Raw genomic sequence first — 19,567 nt, forward strand, 5'->3', positions numbered from 1 at the left:
TGGTCTTCCCTGGCCCGGCTTTCCTCCAGGGTCAACCACCCGCAGCTTGGTGACCCTTCTCTGGCTGCACCGGGGTAACAGGCTAGGGAGTGCAGGGAGCTTGAAATCTGGTTTGGGTCCCAGCCCTGCTCCTCTCATCACAGCTGGTCAAGGCACGCCAACCCAAGCCTCTGTGTCCTCTGCTGTAGGGTGAAGGCGGTGACGCACCCTCGTGGGACTGGGCGAGGACCAGGTGAGGCACAGAGGCGTGTGGGGGTCACAGGGAGAGCTGCAGCCGTGCTGTGGTCTCTCTGGCTGTGTCCAAGGCCCTGGACCACCCCATGCTTTTGCAAGATTGACAACAGGCTGAGGAATTTATTGAATCTCCTGCCACATACTTCATTAGGATTTGTTTTCAAGCTAGAAACACAGCTGGAAATGGGAAATGGGTGTGGTATTCTGTTGACAAATGTCAGAGGTTCTGGGATTCCCAGTATGGCATACAAAGTGGACACTCGGCTAATGGCGTGGTGAAAGGAGAGAAAGGGACCCGCTGAGCCCCGAGACTCCACACTGGGGGTGCAAAGAGACCAATTAAGGGCCTAATGCGACCATCGAAGGTGAGAGTCAGGCAGGACGCACACCCAGGGTACCAGACACCCAGTAAAGCACAGAACCCACAAGCAGACTGTGAAGCCGCTTACCCACTTGGCCATTCTGGGCAAGTTATTGAATCTCTCTGTGCCTGCACCTCCTTGCAAACAACGTGGGGGCGCCTGGGTGGCTCAGCTGGTAAAGCATCCGACTCTTGGTCATGATCTCAGGGTCAGGAGGCCGAGCTCCACGTCGGGCTCTGTGCTGACCGTGAGGAAACCGCTTGGGATTCTCTCTCTCCCCTTCTCTCCCTGCCCCTCCCCCACTTGCGCTCATGCCCTGTCTCTCTCTCTCTCAAAATAAATAAGTAAACATTTAAATATAAACAAATCAATGGGGACAATGGGGCGAATGAGCTCTCGGGCTGCAATGTGGATGAACCCAGGGAGCACGAGGACACAGTGGGCAGGACCAGGCAAAGTGCGAGTGAGGTGTCTCTGCTCCAGGCCAGCGCTTAGTGCGCAGACGCCAGGTGGGGGTGCCTGCCGGACCCCCAAACTGGCGCGATGGAAGGAGAACAAGAGCGCCAACAGGTGTGCTGGTCCCTGCGGTCCTCCCGTGCTAGATGCTGACCGTGGCTTGGGGGCCTGCTCTAGAGCGGCTGGGCAGGCAGCCCCAGAGACCCAGGTGCTGACCCTGCGGAGGAGGGCGGCGGGTGCTGGTCCCCAGCACCAGCATCAGCCAGGAGACGGCTCCGGACAGGTGGAGGGTGGGAGAGGTGAATCCCTCTGGTCTCCGAGAGGGAGAATGCTCCTCACTGACCAACTCGGGAGACCGGCAGAGGCCTGAGACACAGGGAAGGGGAGGCCAGCGGGGCCTCTGGACAGGGATGGGGAAGGGCCCCCCACCCTGGCATTGCGAGCATCCCAGACAAGCTCCACCCTCAGGGCCCAGGATCGCCCCTCCCCACCCCTACTCTGATCCCCAGCTCTCCCCCAGCTGGATGGCACCCTCACCGCATCCCCCTGCCTACATGCCTGTCAGCTTCCTTGGCCATTCCTCTTGAACCCCCACCCTCAGCGGGAGGCACCAGGAACCTCGCTATCCCTGAGGAGGCCCCCAACCGCTGGGCCTCTCACTGCTCCCTAACGGCCCACCCCTCCTTCTCCTCTACATCCACCTGCTCCCTGCAGCCCCAGGGAATATCTTCGGATGCAACGCTGAGCTTTCCCTGCCCTACCTCTGCCCTTCCCACAGGCTTCACCGACAGGCTGCTCCCAAGACCCATCCTGCCTCACCCCACACTGGCCCAGGGCTGGCGGTGTGGTGGGGGGGGGGGCTTAAGCAAACCAGCTACTGTCTGTGAGCTGGACTCTTCACCTGTAGCACAGGAGCAATGCCCCCTCCGTGGCGTGTGGGGAGGGTTAAAGGGGTTGTGCTTGTGACAATAACACACACTCTGACGGGGACTGGCATGACCGTACTTGTATCGTGCACATGCCACAGCTCTGTCTTCACCAGGCCCCGACGCCCGTGGTCTTAGCCAAAGCGTGGTTTGCAGGTGGGCACTGAAGACGGGCTGTCTGAGCAGAAATCCCAACTCTGCCACGTTTTGGCTCTGCGATCTGAGAAAACCCAGGACATTTCTCAAGGAGCGTCCTTCTCCCCGGCCGTGAACTGAGGTGTTCATGGTATCTGCTTCCTAAGGTTGGGAGGCAGCCTGGATCGGATGCGGGGTGGGGGCACGAAGGGGCGGGCACAGCGTGGTGCTCTCAGCTGGAATTTGCAGCAGTCTGAGTGACGATTTTGTAGCTTTACTTGCTTTTAGGATTTTCTTTCTCTGCTTTGGGCCCACGTCTACTATCTTATTTCACCCTGTCAGCAGCGACATACGGAAAGCATCAGCCTGGTTTCCATTGCAGAGGTCAAAGGAGCAAGCAGGCACAGTCGAGATCGCTTCCGTGCGTGACCACGGCAGGACCACTCAAGGGGACTGGAGGTGGACACGCGCGGGCACGGCTCGTGGGTGCCACCTGCCTCCCTCCGCCCCATCTCTCCTCTGCCCTACTCCCTCTGGCCAGCCTTCTCTGGCCTTCATTTCAAGGAATCTGTACATACTGGCAATGTTCACAATCTCTTATTCAGCTAACAATGCAAGTTGTAAGAGACTTTCTAACATTGTTTATGGTGCTTTTTTTGGCCATAACACCATTTCTTGAATCTTGAGGTGTTCAAAATTACTCAATTTTTTAGCTTATGGTTTGTGCTTGACAGATCAGGAAACAATATTCACAACGTATAATAAATATGCAATTCATATTCAGAATATATATGTATTATCTAGAAGTCATTAGAAAAAAAAAAAACCCACACAGCATAATCATAAAAACAGGCAAATGCTACGGGCATCCCCAGTCACCGAGGGGATGTCAAGTGGGCAATCAAATACACAGGATGGCTGTTTGCGGCAGAAGCAGGGAAATACAGGTGGAAAAGACAAAAAAATACCATCATATGCCCATCAGATCAACAAAACAAAAAACATTTAAAAATAAAATACATCAGGGCATCTGCTTGGCTCAGTAGGTGGCTGGCTTAGTCTTGATCTCGGGGTTGTGGGTTCAAGCCCCATGTTGCACGTAGAGGTTGTTTAAAAATAAAATCTTTTAAAAAATAAAATATATCAATATACCAGTGAGGACTTAAGAAAATAGGACTGCTGTACATCGGTGGTAGGCATATAAATGTTCGGGCACTTTGTTGAGAAATTTACATTATGTGAGAAAGTCAAAAATGGTTTACCTTACAACCTAATCACTGATCGTAAGGGCACATGCCCCAGTGGAACCCTATCAGCTGGTCTACAGCTCAAACTTGACGGGCAGGTGTGCTCCTCATGAGGAAAGTGTCCTTGGACACATGGCACCATGTTCAAGACCCAAGGCTTGCTGATTAGGACGGGGAAACATCAGTAACTAAACACAACGTGTAATAAAGTGCATCGAAGCAGCTAGAAGAAAGAAGAAAAGCTTTGACCCATCCTCTTAGGAAGAAAAGCAAAAAGCAATTTTAGGATTGCCTAAATTTAGGATTTAGGATAACCATGGATCGTTTGCAGGAACTCCAAAGAACTGAGCTCACCTCCAACAACATCTTTGATAACAGACACGCGTGAGAGTGTAAGAAAGGATAAGAGGTGGTTTTGGAGAGAGCTATCCCAAATCGTGATCTGATTATTCCTTGGGAGGCGGATGCTCCTGCTGTGGCAGGTAAGGCTGCCTGGGCTTGAAGGGATCGCACGCAGGGAGTGCCAGCACCCTGCGCATGCGCGTCTCGGGGCCATGCATTTACGGTGCCCGCGTCTGTGTGCACGGAGGTGCGGAGGCAGCTCCAGAGGAGAGAAATACAAATTAAGGGAAAAAGAAAAAGAGAGGAGAGAAAAGGAGACAGGAAGAGCAGGAAGAAAGAACACTGATGGAAGGACACGGGAGGACACTGGTACCATTACGGAGTTACCACCGGTTGTCATCCCCGGGCAGTACATGGAGGACAATTTTTTTTTTTTTACTTATTTTGCATATACTGTGTTTTCCAAATTTTCTATAATCAGAGAAGAAAGCAAAAAAAAAAAAAGGCTCTATTTAAATACACAGGAAAGTTTAGAATTCTCCGTATCTACTACCTACAGATACATACACAGACAGATGTCCCCATTGCTGGGCACAGCGCCTGGTACACAGCACGTACTCAATATACATGTGAAAAATGACCAGCTGAACAACTGAATGCATGAATGAATGAAGGGGACCCTGGGTTCCAATACGGTTTCTGAGGTGGGGTCCTCCCTCCTACAGCAGTCCAAGATGACATCTTGACAAATGAAACGGACAAGTCTGGGGGAGGCGAGGGCACTTGACTCCCAAGGCTTCCCTGCCCTGGTGACCCCAGGACCTTGGGCGCAGGAGCCTCCCCCCATCCCCGCGTCCCGGTACTCACGTCGATGGGCACGCTGTCATATAGGCGCTTGCCGATCACGGTCTTCCCCTGGATGTCGATGTTCTCCCGCTCCTCGATGGGCAGCGTCTGCACCAGCACACAGTCGATGTACAGGGAGACGTTCTGGGCCTGGATGCTCAGGGCGATCTTGTGCCAGTCCCGGTCAAAGAGGTCACTGACCCGGGGGCCTTGGAACACCACCCTCACGGCGTCCTTCATGGCGCCCACGGCATCGTACTCCACTGCCTTGTTCTCGCCATCCAGCCGGATGGAGACCTGGGGAGCAGAGGACCACAGGCCCCCTGAGCTGCACGGGAGGGACCCAAGGGGAGAGAGGGCGAGAGGGGAAGGGGCTGCAGAATCCAGAGTCACGTCCTGGCTATGACCCTCTCCGCTGGGCAACCTTGGGCAAAGCCTCGGTTCCCTCCTCAGCCCTGGTGCCAACTTGCAGGCTGTCCTAAGCCTGCACTGGGTATGCAATAATTGGGCTCCACCTGAATCCAGGGCCACAACCCCGTGCCTGGTGGCACTATGCAGGACGAGCACTTCTGTGCGTCTGTGGGACAACTCACGCCAAAGCACTTGAGTCCCGAGACCAGTGAGAAACCCCGGTTGGTTTCCGTAAAACCCTGGGCTGGCCAAACAGAACGTGCCCAGCCAGATGCCAGGCTGAGACCCCACACTGTCTCCCACTGTGGGAATGAAACTGAAGTCCCAGGAGGATAAATTTCCTTAGGGGCAGGACTCACGTATCTTCACATTCACTGGAGGACGCCCCGCCCTTTGCAAAATGCCTGGGAAATTCTGGAAGAAAGTTTTACTTTTGTTGTTCTTTGAATGAATGAATGAATGAATGAATGGACACTCCCTCATGCTTCCTCCCTTACACGTATTCACTGAGCACCATCTGCAGCAGGCAAGCAAGGTGCCCCGTGTCAGCAATATGACAGTGCGAAACACAGACACATGAAGGTAAGGGGGATTATGTAACGTATAGAAAGAAGAATTCACGGGGTGCCTGGGTGGCTCAGTCGGTTCAGTGTCCCACTCTTGCTTTCGGCTCAGGTCATGATCTCAAGGTTCATGGGTTTGAGCCCCGCATCGGGCTCTCCTGCTTGGGATTCTCTCTTTCTCCCTCTCTCTCTGCCCCTCCCGTGCTTGCTCTCTCTCTCTCTCTCTCTCTCTCAAATAGATGAATGAACTTATATTTAGCCTTCATTAAAAAAAAAAAGTATTCATTAGCAAGTGAAGGAATGAATATATTCTTGCCCCCGCCCCCCCCTGGGACCAGTCTTCATGTGCCCTGACGCCCATGCTCCACCCCTCCCTGCCTAGCTCCGGCACCCCAAGTCTGACCTCTAAGGACTTCCGCACCTGGGCTCCTGTGCCCTTTGGCTTCTCATCAGCGTGGCCCGTGGGAAGCCCATGGCATGGAGACCTTAGGCAGGAAGACAGGGTCTGGGGCCTAATTCCCGGTGGTGTGGCTGTGTCCATCCACACACCAAGGCCACGTGAGGACTCGCTCTCCTCCATGGCTCCAGAACCCATGGCCTCCAGGAACCACCAACCTTCCCTGCCCAGGCCGCCTAGGTGCCGCTTCTTGCTATTACTAATCCCAGGACGCACCTCAGTATCCCTTGTCGGCTTCCTTAACTCTGACCCTTAACCTCATCATTAACCTTAACCCTGGCCACTTTCTTAAAACCCTCTCCCAAAACTGGGGCTGTCGGCTGTCTGCCTACACCCGAACCGGCAAGTCACTTCTGAGCTGTGTGTCCTCGGGCAAGTGATTTAACCTCTCTGTGCCATTTCCCCGTTCGTAAAATGTCACCAATGATGGCACCTACATCACCAAGTCATTATGAGGATTAAGTGAATCAACATGGTGTATGTAAAACACTTATGCAGCGTCAACCATATTCCAGGTGCTGCTCTGAGTATTAGCCATAATGAAAAAGGGACTAAATTGAACGGCATCACACAGTGGAAGCCTTCTCCGACTCACTCACTCTCTCTCTGTCTCTCTCTCTCTGTCTCTGTCTCTCTCTCTCTCTCTCTCTCTCACACACACACACAGTTGGATTCCAGCCTGCTCACGTGCTCTCGCATCATCCCCCCACTTGTTCCATTCACTTGTTCTCGTTCTCAGAGTGCTTGGTCAGTGTTCATTTCTCTTGCTCACCTGTTTCCTGACTGTCCTGCCCCATCCTCGTAAGCAGGCACTTTGTCTCTCTTGCCCTCTCTTCAGGGGTGAGGACAACACTCAGCACATAGTGCCACCCCCCCCAAAAAAGGTACTGAATGAGTGAATGAGAGCCCTCAGGTTGAAGGAAGGTGCCCACACACTGCTGGGCATCAGCCACAGCTCTTGTAACACCACCCAGGTGCTCTGGTTTCTCTTTCTGGGCCCCACGTGACCTCTGGACAGTGGAGGAGGGAGATTTGGGGGGTTTTTTTGCACTGCGTGCTGTGTTGGTAAAACACAGAAAACTATGAACCCTGGCCAACAATCTAGTACACTTCTAATCCTCATACCCTAATATTTCTATTATTAATCATGGTCTTCTGTTTCTAGAAAGTGCTCTCCCATGTTTGAGTCCTGGGTCCCTGAACCACCGCGGGAGCCTCATGAGGACACGGCTTTCCTTTCAGGATGTAAATTTCTTTGGAAGACACAGAGCGCAGAGTGGCGCCTGGCAGGCCAGAGTCCTGTGTCCACCAGGGCCAGCTGGGGACCTCAGGAAGGCACCTCAAGGCTCAGATCCATCAGCAAATCCTACTGGATCTGCCTTCAAAATACATCCAGGATCTGACCATTTCCACCCAGTTTAGTGTTACCAGCGGTCTGGGTCAACATCATCTTTTGCTTCAATGACTACAGCAGTCTCCAAATCGGTCTTCCTGTTTTGGACCTGCCCACCTCCCAGAGCCTGGGCTCAAACAGAAGTCCCTCCACTGCTGACAAGGAACCTTGTCCCCTCCCCAAACTTCTGGAGCCTCATCTCTGATGTGCGGGGCCAGCCTCCTTCCTGTCCCTCGACCGTATCTGGAATGAGTGGATGACAAGTGAGGAGAACACCAACGCGAGTGTGGTTGGAAATACTAAATGCAGTGATGGATAGATACAAAGATCTAGGTCTGCAGGACCAAGAGAATCACAGCATTCCGCCTACACATCCCTTCCGGCAGGCCTCTGTCCATCTTCCCTGTGTCTGGCCAGTATGTCCCCCGGGGCGAGAAGGGGCCACCCTCAGACCGCCAGGGAACCGTGCTCCATCAAGGCTCGCTCAATGAAATCGAAATGCCAGGTGCCTCCTTGCAGAGGAGCCTGAGGTCCTCCGAGGCGGGCCATCTCTGCACGGCTCTGTAGTGTCCCAGCCCATGGCTCATTCCGGAAAGAGGAGGGGAGGACGCAGGCATGGCAGACAGCAATCCCACACAGCTCTGCAAATGCCATGAGGGAAGAGAACCCAGACGAGGGGGCGGGGGTTTGCCCCGCAAGAATGCATGGCGGGGGCCCAGTCCCACTGCACCAGACCCTGCGAAACTGGAGAAGGAAGACCCACGTGCCGGAGGTGGACGTGAATGAGAGACACCATGAGCTGCCTGCCCTCCAGACAACCGGCCTCCGGAGAGGAGCCTCATCTGTTCCGTCCAGCCTCCCACACTCAGGAAATCAGGGCACTCAGCCGTCAGGGCCGAAAACGTTTCGCATCTCAGTCTGACCAGGGATGCTCTGGAAACATCATTTAGCAGGACTGAGGGAGACAGGAGCCAGCTGGGCACGGTGGATAAGAGACAGACGCAGAGCTGGGCTCCCTGGGTTCAAATCCCTCTTTTCCTTCAGACAGGGGACAAACCGCACATACTCAGTCCCCTCCTGGCAAGATGGCAACAGGCTGGGAAGAAGACCCACAGCCTCGATATACGAAGTGCCCAGGACGGTCTCTCGCCCCTACAGAGAGCAGGGGTGCATCAACGAGCCCGTGCGGCATCAGAGTCTAGCCCTCACCACGGTACACGGCCCGGCCCGCAGCTCGCCATGTGGAGCAGCGTGTCCTCTGGCCACAGCCCACGAGTGTGGCCACAGGGGTCCAGTTGAGCACGTTTCCATTTCAGCCTCAAATGAAAATACAGACCGGGTCCGCCCGCTGAAGAGGAGTACGTCTTCAAAAGGGGACAAGGGTAAATGACGAAGACGGGGACGGTCCCTGCACTGGGGACTTGGCACGGGCACAAAACTCAGTGTCGCCTGCAACTCAAACCAGCGTGTTGTGCCAATGCCTCTTTGAGACCCCGCTTCCTGACTTGGCTGCGTGCCGCTGGTGAGTCGTTCTACCTTCGAGGGGGCAGAACGCCAAAACGCACCTGAGATGGCCAAGAACGGCACTCGGGGTAAGAGCAGAATGGCGTAAGAAGGGAAGCGATGTAACACGACATGTTCACATAAGAGGCGTTGTTCTAGATGCATGAGAGACGTGGCTCACCCCACCTTCCCCAACCACCCGTGGCAGCTGTTTCCACGTGACCGCGAGGAGCATCAGGACTCAGGACGCTAAGCTCGCATGTCTCAGGCCCACACCAAGAAAGGCACAGACACAAGATCTGAACCCAGGACTAGCTGACCCTGAGCTACGCCTTCCGCTGTTATCACGAGCTGTGCCGCTCTAACAGAGCCACCTCCCTGGTTCGGCTGAGCACCTGTAGGGCAGGAAGGGACGAGGTCTCCTGCCTCCCCTCACCCAGAGTGCCAGGAACAGACCTGCCCTCAGGGAAAGAAGCCACGTCTCTCTGGGGCTTCATACACCAGACTCGTGATCTCCTGGGCCCAGGATGGACGGCCCTGGAGAAAACACGGCGGATGACACCATCCCCACGAGAAGGAAACAGAAAGCTCCCGGCCCCTGAGACACGGCCGCTCCTACCTGTGGGATCCCGTACTGGTCAATGACCTGCCAGATGTACCAGTCTTCTTTCCGAGACGTTTTCCTGAACCGGAAGGTGGTGACGAAGGCATACTCATCAGGCAAACCTTGTGTGAACACATCCCTGGAGGGGGACGGAGACGGACGACAGTGGGCTTAGCAATGAGCGTGCGGGCTGCAAGGGATGATCTCTCACGCTTCCCGAGAGCAGGTGCCCCGTGGGTCAGTACGTCCTGCCGAATGACCTCCCGAGCATCTCTAACATCCACCTTCTCACCTGTCTTTACTGCCTCCTTCGATCGGGGCCTCGAGATGAGCCTCTGTAGACCTTTGCTGTGGCCCCTTCACTGTCTCCCCAGGCCTTCAAATGTACCCCCTTGGTGCATGTAAGCCTCTCTGACTCGACCATCACCATTCGACAAAATCAATGTTAGACGCTAAGCTGCCACCCACCCACCGTCTGGGTCAAATGCAGCCGAATGTACCCGCCTTCTCCCCCTGCCTGCTCCTTCTCAGCAGGGCCCAGCTGCTGTGTCTCATGCTGCATGGTCCCCTACCCTGTGCCCCAGGACATCCTCCCGTCTCCATGGAGCAGAGCCCCAGGTCCCTGCCCAGCGTGGGGAGCCAGGCCCTCATCTGGGGGGACTTCAGCTCCCCTCAGCTCTGCCCAGAGGGTCCCGTTCTTGTCTTTGTCCTCCACGCTCAGAATGAAAACTGTTGAGGGATGCCTGGGTGGCTGAGTCGGTTGGGTGTCTGACTTTGGCTCAGGTCATGATCTCATGGTTCGTGAGTTTGAGCCCCTCGTTGGGCTCTGTGCTGACAGTGTGGAGCCTGCTTGGGATTCTCTCTCTCTCTCTCTCTGCCCCTCCCCTGCTCACTCTCTCTCTCTCTCAAAATAAATGAATACTTAAAAAAATAATGAAAAATAAAAAAGAATAAATAAAAACTTTTTAAAAAGAAAAAGAATGAAAACTGTTCGTCACAGGAGTTACAAAGGAGGTGATCTGATCATCACGTTGTACCTGAGGGTTAACAGGGCGCAATCTGGCTGGTAGGTGGCTGGGCAGAGACCCACACGGAGAGGGGGCCCTGTCCCCAGAGCAGTTCCCTTAACCATCCACTGGTGGCACCCTCACGCCAAAGAACCTGGCCACACTGGGACCACGTCCTGCTCCGGGGGCAGGGCCCTGCCTGGGGACTGCAGGGCACTGACTTCTCCAATGGAGGGGGTGGAAGTTGTCTGGCCAGAAAGCCGGGAAGGGAAATGAAGAGGCGTCTGGGTTCCTGGTTCCCGGCTCACAGACCCTCTGGGACCCCTGATTTGGCTGCAGAGCCTGTGAGCACAGACTGGTCTCCTTGTGGGATTCTCGGTTCTCAGATCCAAGCTGGGAGGGAGCCCCCGCTGTTCAGAGTCATTCTCTGAGCCGGGATTTCACCCAGCTCACCTCCAGGCACTAGGAGCAGCCTGTCACTCAGTGCTGGGCCCCCAAAGAACTGAGGGGTGAGGATGGTGACTGTCCCCACGGGGGGAAGATGGGCCTTTCTCACCTGACTGCACAGACATGGGCTTTGCTGCCACAATAGACACTGCGTTTCATCTCATTTTTCTTCTGATTTCAGTAATGAGTCAAACCATGGAACTGTTTCTTCAAACACACCTTTTTCTTATACTTTTGAAACAACACATATCTGTGCACATTTGACATCTATATACACATAGATAAATACAGATGGATCCTTGCAGATAAGCAGATCTATGTAGCACAGATCTACAAATCTGCATCTATATTTGTCTCTCTATATTTAGATAAAGAGAGAGAGACCAGGACTTTTTCTGAGGACATTTATATAAACATAAGCACCCATATAAGCATATATAGCTTATGAAAAAGGTATTATGATCAGGAGGGGGGAATGGGCATTGACAGAGAATATCTAAAGGAAACAAAAGTGGCCCAAACCAATCCCTTCCACAAGTAACACAGAAGATAACAAGATCACAATGGGAAACACAAACGCCATGGAGCTGGACGACCCGACTTTGTGCCAACTTCTGCCTCGTACGCACCCCATGATGGTGGACACACGACTGTCCCACTTACAGTCTCTGTCGTCACATGGCAAAAATGATGACAATAATACCTGCCTTGCTCCCCTGACCCACTGTAGTGAGAAATAAATTAGACAAGGTGTGTAAACTGCCCATTAAACATTACATATGTGAGAAAAACATTAATACTGAAAGTGACACCCCTTTACGTTATGCACACAATTCACCTGCAAATAAAAAATTACACCTGTCTATATATTTGTGCATGAATCTAAAGCTTTAAAAATTACAAGAATGCTATTCTCCCTTGAAATATCAGAGCTTCTGGGGCGCCTGGGTGGCTCAGTCGGTTGAGTGTCCGACTTCGGCTCAGGTCATGATCTCACAGCTCGTGAGTTCAACCCCCGCGTCAGGCTCTGTGCTGACAGCTCAGAGCCTGGAGCCTGCTTCGGATTCTGTGTCTCCCTCTCTCTCTGCCCCTAACCCACTCGCATTCTGTCTCTGTCTCTCTCAAAAATAAAAAAAATAAAAATAAACATTAATATAAAAAGAAATATCAGAGCTTCTTTGGGTCTGATTTTGTTTCCCACGTTTTGCAACTAAAACAAACTTGGGGGACATCTGGGCAGCTCTGTTGGTTAAGTTTCCAATCCCGGTTTCTGCTCAGGTCTTGATCTCATTATTTCATGAGTTCAAGCCTCAGATCTGGCTCTGTGCAGACAGTGCGGAGCCTGCTTGGGGTTCTCTCTCTCTCTTTCTCTCTGCCCCTCCCATGCTCATGCTGTCTCTCTCTCAAACTTAACAAGAAAAAAAAAGCAACTTGGTACCATATAGAAATCCCCTCTCAGAAGGACTCAGCGTAATTGGAGCCCAGATCCACTGCTCCAGAAACGCCGCACAGATTGGCACCTGCAGCCATGATTCTGTTAGCTCCAAGGGTTTCATTGGAGACTTGCACTGTGTCTCTCTCAAAAATAAATTAACATTAAAAAAACAAAAGAAAATGCACACATCCAAATCCAGCTCTGTGGCCTGGTGTTCCCAGCTCACGTTTGCTGGGATCAGACCTGACGGGGCATTTTCACTAACTAGGGATGGACTGATGCATCCATCCATCCATCCATCCATTCCACAGAAACTGAATGATCCCCTCCTCCAGGAAGATCTCATTTTAATGCTGGCTCTGCAGCAGAGACCAGACTTAGCTCCCTGCTCAGGCTTCTTGCTGAGCAGAGAAGACAGTCTAAATGAATAATTACACCATTAAATAATTAGCTGCAACTTGGCCACTTTGTTTTATGCAGGAATGCAGGTTGTAATGAGACAAGATAGGGGGAGGCCTGAGGTAGTTTTGGAGGTGAGGAAAGGCATCTTTGAGAGCATCATGGTTCAGCACTGGTCTGAAGGAAGAACAGGAAGTCTCAGATAGAAGGAAGAGCATGAACGAAGCCCTGTGGTGGGTAGAAGGTGCCTAGAAGCTCCCAGAACAGAGAAAGAGGAGCCAGACAAGGAGCCAGGGGATAAGGCTGAGGCCAAAAAAGTAGGAATGGGTCACATCACACACAGGACCTTTCTTGCCCTTGGGACACTTGGGAGCAATTAAGGAACTTTAATTGCTAGATGGAGAAGGAGAGTCATGATGAAATATCACTTCTGTTTTCAGAAGATCTGTCTGCCTCAAAGTGGGCAGAATGGAACGCTGACTTTGGTATCATCATCAGCCCTTGACCAGAGACCCAACAGGTGTCAGCCCCCGGACAAATGTGTGCTATAATCCTCTCAACAATTCTGCGGGGCAGAAACACTCACATCTGGTGAAAACAGGACACAGTTGAGGCACTGGGGCGTCCAATAACTTGTGTGAGGCCAGGCACCCAATAAACATTGAAACCGGGGTGCCAGTGGCCAAACTGACTACGTGAGGCTGGGCGGTGCTGTGCCTGACATGTACTACAGTGGCTGGTCCAGAGGGGGCCCCACGTTACCTACGGCCATAAATGTTTGTTGTTTAACGAACTGACAGAAACACAAATGCATGCATGAATGATTAACGCCAAATCCATATGGAGAGCAGGGTACAGAAGGACCCGGGAACCGATAAAGACAACAGTGACAGATCTGCTAAGAAACAGGTTGCATTCCCAGGGCAGTGGCTCGGTCGCTTTGTCTCCGACCTCCCCAGGCGACCTCCCCAGGGCGCTGAGTAGTTTCGAGCCCCTCTCAGTGCTCAGTGTGCAACCACAGCTGCCTGGCCGCCTTCCCACGCTTTGCCGGCGTCCAGGGCAAGTCCCGAAGGAGAGGTGAGCACTCACTCTGTCCTCTGCACCACAGGGAAGGATCCCATCCGGACATAGGAACTCTGTGCTCCGTTGTCTCTCTTCCCCAGGATCTCCTTCACACGGAACAAATCCATCAGGTCAAAACCTGTCAAGGAGAAGAACGGGGGTGAGTGGTGGGGAGGAGCACGGGAGACCAGGGAGGGGAACACCGCTCTGCAAAGGGAGCTGCCCACCCTGCCCAAGGGGAGCGGGCGTGGGATGTCAGCGGAGGGAACTGCTCAATACAATTCGGGAGAAAACATCAACAACAAAGTAAGGAGATGTGCGGCTTCCATTTCCAGTTGCGGGGAACGTGCGGGAGAAACTGCAGACCTGAGTTTTCCAAAGAAATGGGAGGTGTCCTGGCTGCCCGGCCAGGGCAGGTGTTAGGAAGCTTCCCCAGGAACACTTTGCAAAAAACACTTTGTTTTGTTCTGTTCTGTTTTGGCTCTGAGAGAGGACCTCGTGTGCCCTGGTGATGTACGTAAAGGAAAAGTCATGACCTGAGCGCTGGGGGAGCTGGGGACGCAAGGGGGTGATCAGCTCGGGCACGTGCCATGTGGACGTCGGCCACTTGAACAGCACCGGCCACTTGGTCGTAAAGGGAGGGCAATGACACCCACGGCCGTAGGGCGGCCACGAGAACCGCTCACGATGGACCCACCACCAGCAGCACGTCCTTACCACGTCCCCTACACGACTGTCCCGACTCGAGTCCCACAGGCCAGGACAGCGGGTTCTCAGAGGAGCCTGAGCACAGTGCCCACACCAAGGTGACAACGTGACCTACTAGCTCAAACTCTGTTCCTCGGGCAACGGGAAAGCTCACGCAGGTTCAAGGAAGCCAATGGAGGGCACGCGTGGGAGCACTCGTGTCTGCATCCCCAGGGCCAACACGACCCTGGGTCCAGGCGACACCTGAGCCACGAGACTTTAGGACGACTGTGGGGGATCTCCAACCTTCTAAGGTGCTGCCACGAGGTGAGGTCACAGGGCTTGTACGGTGATGATGCACCCATCTTGCAACACTAAACCCTGCTGCTCCAAGCCTGGTGTAAGAAACAGCAGGGACAGGAAAGGTTTAGCACCGAATGAGAGTTAGAGTGGCAGACTTGGGCCGATCTAGGCTGCGTTCCTGACCACAGGGTCCTTGCTGTGTGACCTTAGGCAGGTTGCCTAACATCTCTGAGCACCCGTCTCATCATCTATAAAACTGGGGTTGTTTTAGAATGTACCTCATAGGATTGTATCGAAGCTCGAATGATAAGATACAAAGCTCTTCACAGGGTATCTACCATACAGGGGCCCACAGAGTAGTTTCTGTATCGATTATTTTCCCATGATAGCCTGGCCCATAGCACAAACTCATGACGCTGGACTTCCAGCCAACTCTAGGCTGGCACGTGCCCTTTGCCCTGGACAGACTATAAAGAGACAGCACTCAGCACCTGGAAGGTCAAATACTTGTGGGTTGAGCCCCACTTAGAGCTGTGTGACCTAGAGCGTGCATCTTAACCTTTCTGAGCTCATTACCTTCTGCGTCTCTGCACAGTTGGGACAGTAGCAGTGTAGGGCAGTGAAGGCTCTAGAACAGGGAATATTTGGGCTCAAACTCCTACTCCCACATTTCTTCTACCTGCTCAGTCTCAGACACGTTATTCAACGTCTCTGGGCTTCAATCTCCTCATCTGCCAAATGAGGACAAGAAATGCAGAGTCAGTGGGTGTGGGCAGGTGCAGCAGCCATTGTCTGGCAGAGAGCCCATGGACAACACATTCCTGCTCTAATGACAAGCAGTGATACCTCGGGAGGGCCACCCTGAGTTTTAAAGGAGAAATTAAAGGGGCGCCTGGGTGGCTCAGTTGGTTAAGCGTCTGACTTCAGCTCAGGTCACGATCTCGCGGTTTGCGAGTTCGAGCTCCACGTCGGGCTCAGTGCTGACAACTCAGAGCCTGGAGCCTGCTTCCGATTCTGTGTCTCCCTCTCTCTCTGCCCCTCCCCTGCTCCCACTCTGTCTCTGTCTCAAAAATAAATAAACATTTAAAACAAATAAAGGAGAAAGTAGGTCAGCATATGCCTGGTGCATAGTAGGTGCTCACTAAATGTCAGGTGCCATAAATGGACTCTTCACTCTGAATGAGAAGGTAATCACTCTCCTATCCCATAGTAAGCTCTGAATAAACGCTCAGGGGTGGGGCTGGGTCACTTACCCCTCCCTGGAATCAGTTCTTTCATAGATCAAATGGGAGATCTGGGGGGAATTTGATCTTCTTTTGTGTTCTCAGCACTGATTACTATATATCATCTTTTCCCACTTCTCGCCATGACCGGAAAGAGCCATCTCCCGATCACGCTGCATCATTTGCCTGCCAGAGAATTCAGAGATCCGGTTTTTCCGCACTAAAGAACCCCTCAGTTCAGCAAGGATGAGGCCGCCGGTAAGGTGGGGCTCCAAGTCAAAGCAGGGAGTGAACTCCAGGAACAACGCGCCTCAGGCATTCAGAGTGCCTCACACAGCCCAGGGCGCACCCTGCCCCCTCGCAGACTTCCAGCTGAGTGCTGTGGACTGAATGTGTCCCCCCAAAGTTCCTGTGTTGAAACCTGACCCCCAACGTGATGGGTTTAGAAGGTGGGGGACCTGGGGGATGATGAGGCCACAAGGGTGGGGGGCCCCATGGGTGGTATCACTGCTCTTATAAAGGAGACCCTGAGACCTCCCTTGCCTTCCACCACCCGAGGACACTGAGAAGAAAGCCATGTATAAACCAGCCGGCAGGCCCTCGCCAGATGCTACATCTGCAGGTGCCTTGGTCTTGATTTCCCAGCTCCCAGAACCAGAAGATATAAAGTCCTGTTGCTTATATGCCACACAGTCCGTAGTGTTTTTGTTCTCCTGGCCCAAAGGGACTAAGACGCTTGGGTGGCTTTGAAGAAGTGGTCAGATCGTCTGAGTCTGTTTCCTTAACTGGGAAAGTGGAGAGAGTAATCCCTTGCAAGGCTGTCGTGGCATTTCGGTGAGGTGAGCCGACAGAGCGCCCCCAGGGAAGCTGCCGCTTGGGAGTTGCTCGGTCAGTGTCAGCAGCCCTTGCTGGGGACCAGGAAGGGAACCTTTTGACCCAGGTCCTCTGTGAAATCTCCAGGAGCCTCACAGCCTGGTGAGAGCTCCGCCACTTCTCCCGGAGCCCCACGACCGCCACCTGGTCGTAGAGGACCAGGCATGTGGCGGGGAGCAGCCCCTCTCCTGCAGGGGGCAGGTCAGGGCAGCAGATGTTGGGAGACACCTGCTGAATGAATAAGGAAAGAAGCCCCCTTCTCTCACCCCCTGCCCTGCATTTCCGCGGGCCCGGCCACGGCCTCCTTAGCAGGGGCTGGGCACTGCTATTCCAGAATTGCCTGGGGACAGAAGGCATCGGGTCCCTGCCGCTCTGGGCTCCGCACCGCAGAGGGCCCGGTGGGCCCAGCTGGGAGCAGCTGGCAGAACTGACCACCCCTGTGCAAGGCCCTCTGAAGATGCAAACATCTGCTGCACGTGCTGGGGCCCTGTACCCAGACGTGCCCCAGAGGCTGGGAAGTTCTGGGCAGCGGAAGCGGCTGGGGGCCCGCCTGGGGACGGGGTGACTGGCCAAGAAGGCCCTGCAGGTTCCATGGACTAGACACCAAATGGTAAAGAGCGTAGAGCCCGTCTGGGCCCCAGCAAGGCAGAACAAGCAGAGGAGGTTTTGGGGACAGTCCGTCCTGGGTCCGAAAACTGGTCCAGCACTAGCCACGCACACGGTCTGCGTCCTCGTGTCTCCTCTGCCACCAAGGCGGGGATAATGGCCCGCCCACAGGCCGCCACCTCGAGGATCTCGCACATTCCTGAAGGCAGGGCCGCGCTCAGCAGGTGCCTGTACCTGGCACGCCCAGAGGCCCGGCGCCAGTGGGTCCGTGAGGGCTCTCTCATTTGTGAAACTCTCTGATTGTCCTGCCTGCCTGGGGTGGTCCCTACAGGGAGGTGATGGGGTTGGAGGGGTCAGGTTGTTGCTCAAGAGAAGCTGCCCCCAGTTAAGGGAAGGAAAGTGGGAGAGGGAGAGCATCTCAGTCAGACACATCGGACCCCATCCCTGCCCTTAGACTCTGCGGCTCCACAACGGGGGTGCAGGTACTAAGACCCTCACAGCTCTCTGCCTCATCCGTGTGGGGCAGACAGCCACCACTTGGCAGGTGTCTGGCCCCCGGAGGGTCCCACGGAGCAGCGGCTTGTGTTCAGACAGCGTGCTTGCAATCTGGGTGACACGTGCCCAGAGACTTCCCCTTAACAGTGAGAACAGCAGAGTGGGCCTGCTCCCCTAGAGCTCTGTCAACTGTCCCTAGACACTGCCACCTTAAGCTGGGCTTCCCTTAAGCCGTTACACATGGGAGAATGTTTTTTTCTAGGTTTTGAAAAAGCAAACATATGCTCTCCTTTCTGGTTCCACTTTTATGGGTTTCAAGGAATAAAAACAAGGAAAAAAACAAAGACTTAAACACGACAAAGCTTTGAACAACAAGCAATTACCCGGTGGTAGCAAAAGGGCACCGAGAGAAAAGAGGAATTGCCTGCAATAAAGAAAAGGCTGGGAAGGAAAATGAAAAACGTTCCCGAGGTAAATGGACTCTGATGCGAGGCACCGCGTGATAAAGAAGCAATTGTTTAGCGCAGGAACTGCAGGGGTCCACCTCCCCCCAAATCACGGGGTCAGCTGAAACAGGTCGCATCAGCGACACCGTTAGCCATGGCCCAGGTCAACTGTGTGCACCTGCTCCACACCAGTGCCCACCGGGCTCCCCGCCCATCCTTCTAAGGTCTGCACTCAATGGACCTTTACTGGGACTCCTCAGGCACGATGCTCACTCCTGGGTCTTTAGTGGGTCTGGCCAAGGCACACAGGGCCCATCTAGGGACGCTTTCTCACCAGCTTGTGACCAATTTCATCCGGTTCATGCTTCTGCCCCTGAGGAAGCCAGGAGCTTCAGGTTTTCTTATTTGTGGCACATTTTGTGGAAAGACAGGATTCCCTGTTGGCTGTGAAGATCCCAATAATGAACAGGATAAATCCCAGCCTCCCCAAAATGTAGTGTCTAGAGAGAAGCAGACGCATAGATAAGCAGTGTCGGTACTGTGGGTAAATGATTAGAAGGGAGAACGACAGGGCTTGTGCGGAAACACAAGGGATATCTCTCCCTTATCCCCCTGAAGAGCAGTCAGGGAGGGCTCCCAGAGGAGGCAAAGCTTAGCCTGGATTTGAAGAATAAAAGGTGGGCAGACACAGGGGGAAGAAAGGGCATCCAAGGTAACTGGATGTGTAAAGGTCAGGGGGCCCGAGTCGGCCCAGTTCCTTCGGAGAATCTTGGCTATGCCAGGATGTCAGGAGCCACGGTCACTGGCTGGGAATGGGGTGGGCGGGGGAAGACCAGGCTGGGTCTGTCGGCCACGTGGCAAAGTCTGAGTGTCCTTCTGCGGGGAATGGAGATCCATGAAGGACTTCAGAGCAAGAAAGAAACACAATCCTGTTTCTATTCTGAAGGTCATTCTGGCAGTGGGGAGACAGGAAAGGGAGGCCTGGGAGATGAGACTTGCTAAGAGGGGGGCAGGGGCGGGGGTAGGCCTTGGGCCAGGGTCCACTTGAGAGGTGTAGTGGGCGGTGCCTCGGTGAGTATCTGGGTGCAGGAGCTCGGGTGGGAAG

At 53.8% G+C, this 19,567-nt stretch overlaps 1 protein-coding gene across 1 annotated transcript in view; it reads right to left on the reverse strand.

The window, feature by feature from the left end:
• Positions 1-19,567, reverse strand: part of COL22A1 (collagen type XXII alpha 1 chain) — a 259,389-nt gene that overhangs the window by 187,863 nt on the left and 51,959 nt on the right. Inside the window, exons 5-7 of the mRNA XM_078441921.2 lie at positions 13,857-13,968; positions 9,495-9,618; positions 4,570-4,845 (exon numbers count right to left, since the gene is read on the reverse strand). Of these exons, the coding sequence (XP_078298047.2) occupies positions 4,570-4,845; positions 9,495-9,618; positions 13,857-13,968 (512 nt within the window). The remainder of the gene's footprint in view (positions 1-4,569; positions 4,846-9,494; positions 9,619-13,856; positions 13,969-19,567) is intronic.

Source organism: Panthera onca, chromosome F2, assembly GCF_046562875.1.
Source record: "Panthera onca isolate mPanOnc1 chromosome F2, mPanOnc1 haplotype 2, whole genome shotgun sequence".
Taxonomy (NCBI): Eukaryota; Metazoa; Chordata; class Mammalia; order Carnivora; family Felidae; genus Panthera; species Panthera onca.